This window comes from Aethalodelphis obliquidens, unplaced genomic scaffold (genome assembly GCF_003676395.1).
Source record: "Aethalodelphis obliquidens isolate GAN/ISIS:26980383/991018 unplaced genomic scaffold, ASM367639v1 scaffold38, whole genome shotgun sequence".
NCBI lineage: Eukaryota > Metazoa > Chordata > Mammalia > Artiodactyla > Delphinidae > Aethalodelphis > Aethalodelphis obliquidens.
This window is the reverse complement of record NW_020837982.1, coordinates 8155821-8171229: the sequence shown is the minus strand read 5'-3', so window position 1 is coordinate 8171229 and position 15409 is coordinate 8155821. Positions and strand designations below refer to the sequence as shown.

Genomic DNA, 15409 nt, shown 5'->3' with positions numbered 1-15409 from the left:
GTGGAGACTTTTGCTTTGTATTTCAGGCTTCCGTACATCCCTTTTCTTCAGCATTTGCCTGAGTGTGACTGATCGAGTAGGTGTTGATCTCACTCTTGCTCACACGGGGTAAAATATTCATGAATGGAGATAGTCATTTCACATTTCCTCCCCATCTAGCCTGAAACCGGTGCTGTTGATCGAAGTCCTTTGCAGATATGTTGCTGTGTGTGTGTGTGTGTGTGTGTGTGTGAGTGAGTGAGACGGAATGTGGTGTGTGTGTAGCATGTGTGTCTCCCTCACTTCCTCCTGAGCCCTCACACTGATATGGCAGCTCTGGTAGTTGTAGTGTCCGGTGTGGTTTGATGTGAGTGGGCTTCTGTCTGCTTTACATCAGTGGTGCAAAGTCTATGACATACCGTTGGCGACCTCCCCCAACATGTATTATTATCCTGTAGCTCAGTGAAAGAAGAGACTTTCTGGAAATTTCTGAAGGTTTGTTTGGCTGCTCAAGGGTCAGGCTGGCATTGCAGCTGTGGTTTTTAGAATTCTGGGTGCTTGTTTTAGCCAAAGCAGGAAACGCCCAAAGCTGCTGTCCACCATTGCCTTTCCCCATGCATCCCAGTATTCTGGTGCTTTTCTTTCCCTGTCCTTCAAGGTTGTCTCCTTCTTGGCCTTCCAAGTCCACTCCTGCTTCAGGAGGATGCCGGGGCAGCTTGGGTTAGCTCCCTTTTTCTGACCACGCACATGTGGTCACACGCATAAATACGCAGTGTGGGTCTATGGTGGGTGTGGGGCGTGGGGTGTAGTGCGACATTGAGTGTTGGTTCTTGGGAGGGAGCTTCTGGAGCTGAGGGAGGACTACACCGTGGCCCTTCCAGTGGTCAGTGCAGCTCGCAGGTGCTCAGGAGGCCCTCTTGCAGGGGGAGCCCACTAATATTTTGGTTCCCACTTGTTGCCTTAGGTGGATAACAAGGGCCGGAATTTTCTTCACGTGGCAGTTCAGAACTCTGATATCGAAAGTGTGCTCTTCCTGATCAGCGTCCAGGCTAACGTGAATTCCAGAGTCCAGGATGCTTCCAAGTTGACCCCTTTGCACCTTGCTGTCCAAGCAGGCTCAGAGATTATTGTCCGCAATTTGGTAAGTGTCGCTGAAACATTATCGCATGAAATGTGTGGACAAAGCATGTTGTAGAGTGTGTGCGGACTCTCATCACAGGTGTTTGGCCAGGTATTGTGAAAGGCCAGCAGGAATTTGGGGAGGTAGCCGGTACACTGAGGAAAGCAGGTGTGTCTGTGGGCAGTGTGTCCTGAGTGCCCAGTGGGCAGACAGATGCTGGAGTGAGGCCACGAGGGAAGGCGGCGTGTGGGTGGCGGTGGCAGGGTGGGAGCATCAAGGGAAGGGAGGTCACTTCCGTTGACTGCCGGCTCTGTGTCAGGCGCTCAGCTGGTGCTTTCCAGCAGGTGCACGCACACTCTCCCTCTCCCCACCCCTCCCTCCCCCCTCCCCCCTTCCCCCCCACTCTCTTGTTTTCATGAGTTTTAAAATCGTTTTTGGAGGTATAATTGACAAACAACATTAAGTTGGCTTCAGGTATACAACATTGATTTGGTATTTGTATATTTTGCAAAATGATCAACTCGAGTCTCGTTAACATCTGTCACCATATGTAGTTACAACAAATTTTTTTCCTGTGATGAGGATTTTTAAATTTACTCTCTTAGCAACTCTCGGATATACACCACAGTTTATTCACTGTAGTCACCATGCTGTGCATCACACCCCCGTGACTTACTTATTTTGTAACTGGAAGTTTGTGCCTTTTGACCCCCTTTACCCATTTTGCCCAGCCCTCACCCCTGCCTCTGGCAACCACTAGTCTATTCTCTGAATCTGTGAGCTTGGGGGTTTTTTGTTGTCTGTTTTGTAAACTCCACACGTGAGGTCATACGGTATTTGTCTTTCTCTTTCTGACTTATTTCACTTAGCATAATGCCCTCAAGGTCCAGCCATGTTGCTGCAAAAGATTCCATTCCTTTTTACGGCTGAATAGTGTTCATTGTATATACATAACACAGCTCTTTATCCATCCCTCCGTCACAGATACTTAGGTTGCTTCCATATCTTGGCTGCTGAAAATAATGCTGCAATTAAACATGGGTGCATGTATCTTTTTGAATTAGTGGGGGTTTATTTTGGAAAAATGCCCAGAAGTGGAATTATTAGATCGTATGGTAGATGTATGTTGAATTTTTTGAGGAACCTTCATACTTTTTTCCTTAGTGGCTACACCAGTTTACATTCCCACCAGCAATGCACGAGGCTTCCCTTTTCTCCACGTCCTTGCCAACACTTGTTACTCATAATAACCATTCTAACAGGTGTGAGGTGATATCTCATGGGCTTTTAAAAAATGTTTGTTTATTATTTATTTATTTGTTTATTTTGGCTGTGTTGGGTCTTAGCTGCCGCATGTGGGATCTTCCTTGTGGCGTGTGGGATCTTTTTTTTTTTTTTTTTGGTTGCAGCATGTGGACTTCTTAGTTGCAGCATGCATGCGGGATCTAGTTCCCAGACCAGGGATCGAACCCGGGCCCCCCGCGTTGGGAGCTCGGAGTCTTACCCACTGGACCACCAGGGAAGTCCCTCTCATTGTGGTTTTGATTTACATTTCCCTGATGATTAGTAATGTAGAGCATCTTTTCATGTACCTGTTGGCTATCTGTATGTCTTCTGTGGAAAAATATGTATTCAGATCCTTTGCCCATTTTTAATTGGATTGTTTCTCCTTTGCTGTGCAGAAGCTTTTTAGTTTGTAGTCCCAGTTTTTTATTTTTGCTTTTGTTGCATTTGCTTTTGGTGTCAGATCTAAAAAACTATCACCAGTACTGATGTCAGGGAGCTTACTGCATCTTAATTCTCAAAACTACTCAGAGGGATGTAGGAAATGTTTTACATTTTACAAAGGAGAAAATTTAATCTCAAAGAATTTTCTTCCCTCAAGAATATCAGTGGACTTCCCCGGTGGCGCAGTGGTCAAGAATCCGCCTGCCATTGCAGGGGGACATGGGTTCGATCCCTGGTCCGGGAAGATCCCACATGCTGCGGAGCAACTAAGCCCGTGTGTCACAACTACTGAGCCTGTGCTCTAGAGCCTGCGAGCCACAACTACTGAAGCCCGCGTGCTACAGTTACTGAAGCCCACGCACCTAGAGCCCGTGCTCCGCAACAAGAGAAGCCACTGCAATGAGAAGCCCCCACTTGCCACAACTAGAGAAAGCCTACATGCAGCAATGGATGAATGAATGGATAGATAGATAGATAGATAAATAAGAAAGAAAGAAGGGAGGGAGGGAGGGAAGGAAGGAGGGAGGAAGGGAAGGAGGGAGGGAGGGAGGGAGGGAGGAAGGACGGAAGGAAGGAAGGGAGGGAGGGAGGGAGGGAGGAAGGAAGGAAAATCAACTAGTTAGGAGTATAGCTGGGAATTTGGCCATTTCTCTTTGACCCCAAAGCCTGTCTTTTCCAGGACAACTTAATGCCACCCAGGCAGGGGAAGGGTCTGAGCAAAGATGTGGAGACTGGAAAATGCATGTGGTTTTTCAAGTGGCAAAGTTTGGTTGAAATTTGAGCAGAGAGTAGAAGGAGATGTGGTTGGAGAGAGAGATAGAAGCCAGGTCATGGGGTCTCATATTTCAAACCAAGAACTGTGAGCGGCCTTCATCCTTTCAGTAGTAGAGTGTTTGAGCTGAGAGCGTGGTCCAGAGCCAAGACCAGGCCTCCACGTCACCTGGCTGGCTTACAGAGCTGCCACTTGCTGCTGCCTCCCATCGGAACTGACCGCTCGAGCACTTGCCCAGCCTTTGGTGCCCTGCCATTTTTGTTTTTGAAGAATTCTTTTTAGGAAAATCTTTATGACTTGACATGTGTTGGAGCTGAGAGAGCATCTGCCTTGGGGGTGGGGTGTGAGGGTGTGGGGGCAGTGTCAGCAGAGAAGAGGCCTAGGGGAGGCAACCACAGGGAAGGATGGACTGGACAGTGATGAGGAGGTGGGTCTGACAGATGCCGGGTGCAGACTGGGTGTGGGGAGCAGTGAAGGAGGCAGACGTGAATAGGGAGTTGCGCCCCGTGTGTGTCAGTCTGCCTGCCACCCTAGGAACCTAGGTGTTTTGAGGGTCAGGGCCCCTTCCTCAAGGTCATGCCTCTGTTTTACTAAGCCTTGATCTTGCAGGTGATTGGAGTCCCTAGAAACAGCTGATCTTCCAAACAATGGCCATGTAGTCCTTTGTCTATGAATCGGTATAGCTTAATGTTGGAACCTATTCACACTGAAACAGTGCCTTTCTCCACTGAGAAAGGTTAGGGTTAGCGATGACCCTAGCACAGCACTCACGACCATGAATACCCCTCTATGGCATGTCCTATTTGGACCTATGAGTGATTTGACCAGGCACCAGGTCTGGGGGGCTGGGACTTGGAAGTCAGGGTCAGAACCAGAGAAGCTGATCACTGCCTAGATTTTCCCAGAGGCAGAGTGCCTGCACACACAGACAAAGGAACCAAAGATGGCTGCAGACCTCAGGAGAGGCAAATTGGGCTTTGACTGCAAAGTAGAGGTTCTGTTCTGTTAACAGCAGCTGTCTTTGAAACTTTATTAGGAAGTGGATGATGAATGAACTTCAGATACTAAATGAATATATAAGACACTATTTAAAGGACCTTCCTGCCTTTGATTCTGTAATTCTTTGTGTTACTTTCTTTCTTTTAAAAAACTAATTTTAAAAAGTACATTTTTATTGTGGATTTATTTATATCCCTTAAAGCATGTAAGGATATAAAGCAGTTAGTAACTCCCTTTCACTCCTGACTCTTCCCTGAGTTTGGCGTGTATGCTTTTAAACACCTTCACAGTTTGTGTATGTTTGTGTGTGTATATATAGTTCTCTTATGTCTGTCTCACCAAATGGAATCACACTATCTTCCTGTCTTCTAACGTGCCTTTTTAAATTTAAATTTTATTTATTTATTATTTATTTATTTATTTATTTATGGTAAGCACGGGCCTCTCACTGTTATGGCCTCTCCCGTTGCGGAGCATAGGCTCCGGACGCGCAGGCTCAGCGGCCATGGCTCACGGGCCCAGCCGCTCCGCGGCACGTGGGATCTTCCTGGACCGGGGCACGAACCCGTGTCGCCTGCATGAGCAGGCGTACTCTCAACCACTGCGCCACCAGGGAAGCCCTATTTTTTTATTTTTATGTTTTGTTTTTTTGATAGGTAAGTAGTGGATTTATTTAGAGAGAAACACACTCCACAGACAGAGTTCGGGCCATCTCAGAAAGCAAGAGAGGCCTAACTTGCCTTTTTTTTAAACTTACTATAGCATAGATATCCTTTCATGTTAAGCCATAAATTTTTAACATCTTAGTGGCTCCCAGTGCTATTGTTTGTATGTATTATAATTTCTGTAACTAAATCTTTTCTGCAGTCTGGTTTTACTGTTACACGCAGTGGACATCCTTATATAGTGCACTGCAGTCCTGTGTAGTTTAATATACTGAAGTCTTAGAATTTCTCTGTCCTAGGGAATGGCTTTTTAAACATTTTGATAATTGCCAGTTTGCCCTTGGGATAGGTTTTGCTGGCCTGTGCCTCACCAGGAGTTTGCTCCCAGCTTTGCCAGCAGGGCAGACTCTGTGGATGCCAGGAGATAGGCAGGCTTGGTCCCTTACACAGGACCTTGGTTGGTTGTGGTAGAACGGCTGATCATGTAATCAACTTCAACAGCTTCTTGCAGGAGCCAAAGTGAATGAATTAACCAAGCACCGCCAGACCGCCCTCCATCTTGCTGCCCAGCAGGACCTGCCCACCATTTGCTCAGTCCTCTTGGAGAATGGAGTGGACTTTGCTGCTGTGGATGAGAATGGAAATAATGGTAACTTCCAGTCATTCCCCGTGTGCAGTGCTGAGTGCCTCGAGCAGTCCCTCCCTTCTAGGGTTGGAGGGGCACTGCCTCCTTGGGTCTGCTCCCCTTCCCAGAGGTTGGCTCTTACAGGGGCAGTGCTGTGACAGGAAATGCTCTGAGCCAGGCATGCACCCTGCTCCTGACCAGGGCCTGAGCAACCTCCTGATGTGAGTGGTAACTCTGGAGGCCTAAATGGCTTCTTGTGAAACCATTGAATCTCATCTTTGGATAACGGCAGAGGCAGAAAGTGAATCTTAGGTTGCATTTAGGACTCATTCTTGGGGATGGTGAAGCATGGAAAGGATGGTTCTGTGAGTGGACAGTGGCTGCTCTGGCCGAGTCCCATTGAGAGGGAGGTTTGTGAGGGTGAGGAGGAGTCGAGATTTTCTCTCTGTGCTTCTGGGCTTGCACTGTAAGAGAGTTTCCTCCTCAGCTCTTCATCTCGCTGTCATGCATGGCCGGCTCAACAACATCCGGGTCCTCCTGACAGAGTGCACCGTGGATGCTGAAGCCTTTAATCTACGGTGAGTGTGTGTGGTTCAGAGCAGAGGCCAGAGCTCCACGTCCCCTGGCCTGCCCCTCCGAGCTGGTGGTCACGGGCACCTTGTATTAGCCCCAGGGGCATGCTGCAGAACTGTCCACTAGGGCCCTTGACCAGCCTTTAGTACCCTGGAATTCTTCTTTCTGAAAATACTTTTTAGGAAAACTTTTATGATTATTGTGTCCTTTAGATTTATCCAGCATCACAGAGTTCTGAAAACCCCATTTCTCTTGTGCATGATGGCTGTGGCAGATAGATCCCTAACTTTTCCAACTTGTTTTATCAGAGGCCAGTCGCCACTGCACATTTTGGGACAATATGGCAAGGAGAACGCAGCAGCCATCTTTGATCTCTTCTTAGAGTGCATGCCTGAGTATCCTCTGGATAAACCAGATGCAGAAGGAAACACAGGTATGTAATAAGATTTTTGTCTGTCCTGTCTCACTGGTGTTCCTTGCTTCCTAGAAAAATAAGAGCCCATGCCGAAAAACAAGACACCCATGCCGTTACTTAAGGACATTCAGCCCAGTGGGCTGGGCTCTGTGAGAACCTGTCACCGATTCCTGACTTGGAATTTGGCAGTGTCTGATTTTAGGCACAAGCACATCTGAAGTGGGGCTAGTGCTCCAAAGCCATATCCACGTCCAGACAGGCCTGCCCACCTGTTTTTATTGCCCTCATCTACCTCGTATCCAGTCAACTAGATCCCTACCCAAGCTTCCAGATCCCAAGAGAGAGAGGAAATACAGCCACCTCACAGGTGCTTCAGAAGGAGGAAATGTGCTACAGTGCGTATTTATGTGTTTTGAAAAAGTGGCATGTTATATACAGATGAGGGCTGATGTCTAATTGAGGGGTTTAGTAAACAGGCCTCTGTCATGGTAGTGCTCTAGCCACCCACAATCACTGTGTTAATTTGTGTAGCTTTCATAGTGTTTTTGATGGACTTTTGCATTCGTTTTCTTGTTGAACACTCGCAACAACCTTATAAGGTAAGCAGTGCATATAATGTGTCCCCATTTTTCAAGTAAGGAAACAAAGATGAAACCCAAATCTCTTTCTCCCTAGCCCAGGGCTCTCTGAGCTCTTTGCTGCTGCTGTATTCCCATTCATTTGCCATCATTGCCAGACAGAACCTCATGGCCTTTGGCAGCAATGCAGTCACCAAAGGGTGTCCCAGACCTTAGCATGGGACCAAATATTTTGTCATCAGTTCTCGGCCTTGATTCATGAACATGTTTTTTAAGCCAGCAGTGGTGAGCCTGAGTTTCAGAGGAGTCAGCCCTGGGCGTGAGCTGCTGGACCCAGAGCCTACTGCAGTGAGCACCGTTGTCCAGGAGCAGGTGAACAGGCAGGCAGGTGCTTCCTGCCCCAGTAGGGAGGGCCAGCAGGGTGGCCTGGCCAGAGCCCGGGCGCCCACCAGGCCTGCTCCTGCACAGGAGAGAGGCTCCACGGGGTAGAAGAACTTTCTGGCGCAGGTTTACCGCACTAATCTATTGTTTTCTCCGTGTGTACACACCTCACGAGTCTTCAGAGTTAGGTACATCGTGTGAAAAGAGCTTTGTCCCCCACCCCCCAGTGTTTTATGCCAGAGGAAGGCAGCTGAAACAATGGTATATTTTCCCTTCAGTGTGTGACCCCTCCTCAGTGCTCTTGTGGCCAGAGCTCTGAATGGGCAGGAGTGTGTCTCTGGAGCTGGAGCTGCTCTGGACCCCCTGGCTCGTGGCCGGGTCCTTGGCTGCAAGATGCTGCAGATCCTCTGCGGAGCTGTCACGAGAGCCCCAAGGCCCTTGTGTGTCAGTGGGGACTTTGCCAACACGTGTCCTGCCAGGGTTCTGTCCTGCCCTCGGCGGTGGGAAGTAGCCCTGCCTGTGGTTTTGTTTCCAGTGCTGCTCTTGGCATACATGAAAGGGAACGCCAACTTGTGCCGTGCCGTCGTCCGCTCGGGTGCTCGCCTGGGGGTGAACAACAACCAAGGGGTCAACATCTTCAACTACCAGGTTGCCACCAAGCAGCTGCTGTTTAGACTCTTAGGTGAGTGGCCCACTTTCTGCTCTTCCAGTGCAGGCACAGTGACGGTGTTGATTATCTGGATGTATTGGTGACCTTGAAATCTCATAATGACTTGCTTCACGATCTGAACCAGCAGTTTTCCAGGCACCATATGGTTTCGGCCTTTGTGAATGCCATGCAGGGCCTTTGAGCAGCAGTGGGAGGGTCACTTTTGGAAATCTGGTTTATTGGGTGTCCCGCTTTGGGGCTCCCGTCAGTTTCCCATTTCCCCAGATCCCACCAGAAACCTGACAGCTCCAGGCATTCCCCCTTCCCACGGTTCCCGACTGCGTGTCTGCACACCCTTTGTCCTTCAGCTGATGCCACTTCTCTGCGTCCTTCAGAATTGCCTTCTGGTTCAGCCCCACTGACTTCCTCCTCTGTGTTCCTTTTGTGGCAAGGAGAGCTTCACGCTTGATGAATGTCATATTGCAAGTCTTTACTTGTCCCCATTGAAGTAGCAGAAAGACTCAGAATGTCTCAAGTGCCACTGTGCTGTCATCACCCACAGTGCAGGTGGAACGGGGTTCTTAGCCCCATGGTATGTGCAGAGAAACGAGCTCAGACATACTTAGTAGCTGTGTGATCTTGATGTAGGTGACTTGCCCAAGGTCACAAAGCTGGTTTGTAGCAGAGCCAGCACCAAAGTGCGGTGTTGCTATAGCTAGTCTACTCTCTGCCGTGCTCTTGGTCAACCTTTTAGGAGCTCAGATCAGGAGCCCACACCATCTGCAGTGCTGGCATGTGGAAGGTGCTTGGTGACGATTGATTCCTCCCCGTGAGCTCGGTCTCCTTCTGTGCATGGAGCACTCAAAGCAGTGCCGGCATGTGGTTAGAGAAACGCTAGTGGTTGCTGCTGTCACCTACACTGGTAACTTCCAACCGAATGCCCCACAGCTTCCACAGACTCAAAACTGAACTCCTCTGCTGCTCTGCTTCTCTCTGATGTCTCTTCCCTGCCAGTGGTCCCACCTCAGACTCAGTGACTCTGTCCAGAAACCTGGGAATCACCTTTGTCTCCTTCCTGCTCCCTGCCTCCCTCTCACCCCCGACTTGTGTTCAGTCACCAGACCTGACGGATTCTGCCCCCTTCATTGCTCTTGTCTGGTCCCTCCATCCCTGTTCCCCTTACCATGGGGCCTCTGCCAGTCTTTCCAGCTGTTGGTCTGCCCTCTCCCTGCCATACCATCCCTGACTGCATGTGTTTCCCCCACAGACACTGTGCTGTTTCACTGCCTTAAGACTGTTTCCTTCCTACCCCCGTCTGCCTGGCAGACACTGGTTCTCCATATTTTCCTGTGTGCCACTTTCCCTGACCTACTTAGAATATAGACAGACCTCGGTCAGTTCCCGACCACCACAATAAAGTGAATATTGCAATAAACTAAGTCACACAAATTTTTTTGGCTTCCCAGCGCATATAAAAGTTCTATTTACATTGTACTGTAGTTTATTGCGTATGCAGTGGCACTGTCCAAAAATCAATGTATATACCTCAATTGAAAAATACTTCATTGTTAAAAAATGCCAAAATAAAATAGTAACATCAAAGATCACTGATCACAGATCATCATAACAAATATAATAATAATGAAAAAGTTTGAAATTTTTGAGAATTACCAAAGTGTGACAGAGACATGAAGTAAGAAAATGCTCTTGGAAAAATGGCACTGCTAGACTTGCTCAATGCAGGGTTGCCACAAACCTTCAATTTGTAAAAAGTACGATATCTGCAAAGCGCAATAAAAGGAAGCGCGCCTGTATGTTGCTTTCTTATCCTTCACGTCCCTCTGCGACGTGTTGCTTTATTTACTGGGCCATTTCCCTGCTACTTCTGAGCCCCAGGTCTGGCTGGGCACAGTCGGTATCTGACAGGAACTAGTCTTGTGCTGTGTTGCAGATATGCTGTCCAAGGAGCCTCCGTGGTGTGACGGCTCCAATTGCTATGAGTGTACTGCCAAGTTTGGAGTCACAACTCGCAAACATCACTGGTAAGACTGTCCCCGCCCACCCCCCACCAATCACTTGCCAGAGGAATAAGGGGATTTCTGCTATACCATTGCTGCTGCCTTTTCCCATGGTAAACTATGAACTTGCCAGGGCCCTGTACTCTCCTGGGCAACACTTGACCACACGGAGCAATGAGGTGACGGGACCCTGCACACTTCTAGTGATGTACAGAGGCCAGCGGGCACTCAGACTGATGGCTTTCCTGCTGAATGCTGGGGTTCACAGTGCTAGGTGGCCTGTCAGGCCTCCTGTCGTCTTAGCCAGGCTTCCTGCTTGCAGTGAAGCTGAGTTGATCACTGCGCTCCCAGGACGTGTGCTTCCCAGCCTGAGCACAGGCCACTGTCCTGAGAACTGAGGAGCTGTTCCCATTACAGGGGGACGCTTCTTTGGCTCTTGCTGAGCCTTTCTTGAGCTTTAAAGAAAGAGGCTTCTCCAGGATCACTTTAACGTAATTATTGGCTAGAATTTTGTTGTCATGGACTATAAATTATACATGCGTTGGTATGATTTGGCTGGCGAGGGGCAGAGCTGGCCTCAGAGTGCCAGGTGTGGGCTTGCTTGTCCGATGGGGCACTGCCGTGCTGTGCTCGTGTGCCGGGCGGCAGTCTGCTCTCGAGAACCCCTCTCACACTTCCTTTCTTTGCTTCCCACAGTCGTCACTGCGGACGTCTTCTTTGCCATAAATGCTCGACCAAGGAGATTCCTATTATAAAGTTTGATCTGAACAAGCCTGTGCGAGTTTGCAACATTTGCTTTGATGTACTGACTTTGGGTGGGGTCTCTTAGTGAGCCCCCGGGAAGGTCCAGGCCACATCCTTGGTTGCATCCCCAGCAGCTGCTCTGCTCACCAGCCTGAGCCCCCCACCCTCCACCCCCCAGAGCAGGAGCTGGCAGTTGTGTTCTTGCGGCAATAGACTGGAGCAATTAAGGACCGTGGTGTGACAGATCCCATCTCAAATAATTCTGTGTGATTGTCAGTTTATCAGACTATGATCAAGGTCACTAGACGTCTCACTAATTGGACCAGGTCTTTTAGCCTAAGTGGTAAATGTGATAGGAATTAGACCCCATTCTGCTAGCAATGTACAAGGATGCTTCGAAAACCATTTTCCCTTCCAGTAGCTTAGTGTCCATCTCAGAGCATTCATGAAGTCTTCCTGACTGGGTGGACTTCCTAGGCAGAGCCTAACCGTAGGAAGCTGGCATCTGGCTGCACGACAAGAGCTGGCTTTACTCTAGGGTAAGTGGCTGTGGACTTTTCTGCACAGTGTTTTCATAAAGGTAATAGGATCCTCTTGCCCTGAAATCTCGCTCTCTCTTTTTTTTTTTTTTGGGAAAAGCTAAGCTGTATTTTTAGTGAACTACCCCTTTAAAAAAGGTGAAATATTTCTAAGCAGGGTTCAAAGATGAGAGCTGAAAAATTGTGGCCTTAACAACTGAAAGCTTTACCAGTATTCATGCTACTCGGGTGTCAGGATTGCGGTGTGGCAGCTTGACACCTCCTAGCAGCCGTCTTGTTCTCTCATCTTACTGTGTCCTGTCTATGGAGTCCTCAGTCACCTGCCACTAGGCAGTGGTGGAGAAAATGCACTTTTATTGTGCTGCACTTTTTATATAGCTGCATTATTGGTGATTCCAATTTAAAAATCCATATTCAAAAATACCCTCACGCATCCATGCATCAGTGATTCTAATGATCGGCTTTGACTGGACCTCAGCTCACACTAAGTCTTAAAGGGAAAACTCCTGCGGAGTGTCATGTGGAGCAGGAGAATGACACGGGCCAAGTGAGGGGAAGGGGACTCTCCAGCCTCAGGCTGGCAGGTCCCATCTCCTTGACACGAGTGCTTCTTGCTGAAACCTTTGCAGTTATGTTGTGAGTGCTGTCCGTCCCAGGTCCCAGGTCCTTGCCCCATAAGAGCCAACAGCCAAAGGCCCTGGCCAAGTGTGTGTGACCCCATCTTGGAAGGCTCGCTCGTGTGCTGAATGAGGCCCCCAGAGCCTACCAGGCCTTAGTCGCTGCTAGTACTGCATTAATCCTGAAGTGTTAAACTTCTTTTCTTTTGAAGGTTTGGCCAGTTTTTTTAAAAAATGCACATTTAAAGAGAAACTTCTACCACTGCTTTAAAAACAAAACAAAACAAAACTCTGAGATGAACAATATGTGTTGTACAGCTATACTCAGAGATTAACAATCTCAATCATACATACTGTTTTTTTCAGACATTTAACCACTACATTTTTTTGTATTAATGAAGTATGAATATATGTGTAAAAGGGACTAAATATTTTTTTTTTTGCAGCAGCCTGTTGTTTTGTTTGGATAATGGTGTGTCCTCCATGTTGCTGTAGATTTATACATCCTACTGCCTAAATATGTGTGTAAAATGAGCTGGTAAACCAGAGTGCTACGTTTTTTTTTAACATTTCTGTGGATTTATAAGATATATATGCTTTCTATGTTAATATGAGCTTGTGCACAATGTTTCAAAGAAAAAATTAATTAGAAGAGTTCTCCTGTCCCCAAAAGTCTGTGACATATTTCGTATAGAATTTTTATAGGAAAACAGCTAGTCTTGGCAAACACCTGACCACGTGAAGCATGTGGTCAGTTTCCATTTTCTGTTGCCTGAACAGGGCCTGAGGAAGTAGGCCTTAGTTAGGTGGCTTGATTCTTTAATTGGGAAGTAAGATAATTATGCTTCAGATATGAATTGAGGTAGTCGGTACTTTTATACCTGTTCTTTTAACGTTCATGGTAGAGAGAGCAGGACGGAAATTCAATCAGGGATGAGATTGATTGTCCTGCCCCTGCCCTACTATACCAATTTCAATAACACTCTAATTTCACTTAAGAATCTTGAAATCATGTTTGAAATTGTTGAGTCAAGCTTCTTTTTCTTCACAGAGTCCAGGGATAGCAATGGTAGTTAGCTGCCACAAGTTGGGGGAACATTTTGTGAGTTCTGCATTGGCTTCAGGTAGATCTTGTAGATCTAGAAAAAGCACCTTTCCACAGTCTTAGGCTCTCCCTGCCGTGCCGATGCTTGCAGGGCTGTGTCTCAGGATCCTTGAGTGGTGGCTGACCTGGGGGGACTTGACGTGCTCTCAGTCCCCTTTGTGCTCTCCAGGCCGTCAGACTTGACTCTAGAACTGCCTGGCTGTTCTTGTTACATTTTAATCCATAGCTTACATACTAATAGAAAAAACTCAATTTTATTCATTCAGAAAGTTGCCAACTGTGACTGAGTAGAGCAGGAAGAATAAGCTTTATTGAAATATAATTTGCTGAATCAGTCAACATTTTACGCTGAATTAGCTTTTTAACTGCCTCATGCTCATCACCAGATTTATGATACAGTGTGTTCTTTACAGTCCTTTCTTTTTTTTTTTAAAGATGAAGGTACAAACCATGTGCTATATATATAAATGGAATGGCTAAAACTAACTTGCTATGATCCTCGAACACAGGAATTTCCCACAAACTTAAGTGCCTACACTTAGGACTTATTAACTTTCAGTTATCTTTTAGTGGTGTCTCACTGAATGATGTATTAGAATATGTGTTCTGTTTGGAGTTTGTTGCCTGTGCATTGTCAACCCTAGTTACCAACTTAGTCGAGGCTGGATTAGATTGTTCAGTTCACCTGCCATATTCTCTCCAGGAGTGGGGTCCACGTGACCACTAGTCCTCTACCTCAGAGCCCTGAGTTATTTGTGACCGCCCTGTTCAGCTTTCCTCTCTGCTCTCCCTGAATGGGGTCCCTGCATGGAACTCAGCGTGCTTGTGGGTTCACCACCACTCCCGGTTCATGTCTCCCACTTGTTGTATTGAACGGTATTGTGCTAATCTTATCTGTAGGCATGAAGTGGAGGAAAAGCCTTGGGACAGGGGAAAACCTTGATCTCCATCTAGGTTTCTTTTTAATCTGGAGAAAAACCCCTATTGAACTATGTAATGCTTAGATCTGAAAGGCAAACTAACTCCCCAGGTGACAGTAGCATGAGCAAGTAAATGTAACGCTTCCATGACAGCCCCGCGTGGAGCTTGCAGGTTGAGACTGAGAGAGAGCTCCTGAAACAAGCTTTCTTCCAGGACCTGGGACTGCTTCCCTCGGGCCCAGGCCCAGGAGAACTGGGCATGGGGCTGGCAAGACCAGCCCCTCCTAATCTGAAGCACCAAAGCTCCCCAGCCCCTCTGGGGAGAGGAGGAAGCTGAGGACAAATAACTTTCTAAAGCGTTTGGAAGCCACATTCTCATTTTGTGGAAGTAATTTAGTGAAGAGCTGATTATTTGACTAAACACTTATTAAATTTCCAGAAGTCATCATAGATGCCTTAAAGATTTTCTTTGGAAGATCATTGCCTGTACTGTTACTTTTTTGTGTGGCATAAGTAATATATTAACCTGTTACAACCGACAACATTGGTTTTCTGTAGCTAGGGAGTCTTGAGTTGGCAGCCTGTTCAGCTTAATGACTTAATGTCCTTTTTTGGCACATGTGTGGAGTTGGCTGTTACCATGACATACCTGTGTGCTATACCAAGGGGGAGGGCTGGGCCAAAACTGCAGGCACACATTTGGGTTGATCACCTTGGCTTCCAAGCCATTCCGGGTGGTGCTCAGTGTGGGGCGAGAGCATCATATAGGACCATGGCGCTTAGCAGCATTGTTTCTTTGGAGTCCGTGTAATGGAATGTATTTTTCAAATATTGATATTTGCATTTTCTGTAATATTTCCATATAAATAAAATGAGGTAAAATTGTACATTTAAAGTGGAAACCTTAATAACACATTTGTAGTTCCTTTTTTTTTTAAAATTTATTTATTTATTTTTGGCTGGGTTGGGTCTTCATCGCTGT

At 47.2% G+C, this 15409-nt stretch overlaps 1 protein-coding gene across 8 annotated transcripts in view; it reads left to right on the top strand.

Annotated features, from left to right (window-relative positions):
* The window catches only part of ANKFY1 (ankyrin repeat and FYVE domain containing 1), a 78545-nt gene that overhangs the window by 61463 nt on the left and 1673 nt on the right, over positions 1 to 15409 (top strand). For 3 of the 8 annotated variants that reach the window (XM_027130735.1, XM_027130737.1, XM_027130741.1), the window contains 7 exons: positions 944 to 1120; positions 5765 to 5912; positions 6376 to 6466; positions 6770 to 6894; positions 8371 to 8517; positions 10418 to 10526; positions 11199 to 15314. In XM_027130735.1, the coding sequence (XP_026986536.1) occupies positions 944 to 1120; positions 5765 to 5912; positions 6376 to 6466; positions 6770 to 6894; positions 8371 to 8517; positions 10418 to 10526; positions 11199 to 11331 (930 nt within the window). In that variant the 3' untranslated portion in view covers positions 11332 to 15314. Of the gene's footprint in view, positions 1 to 943; positions 1121 to 5764; positions 5913 to 6375; positions 6467 to 6769; positions 6895 to 8370; positions 8518 to 9238; positions 10120 to 10417; positions 10527 to 11198; positions 15315 to 15409 lie in introns of those variants that run through there. The other 5 variants (XR_003438004.1, XM_027130738.1, XM_027130736.1 and 2 more) reach the window with 4 other exon arrangements.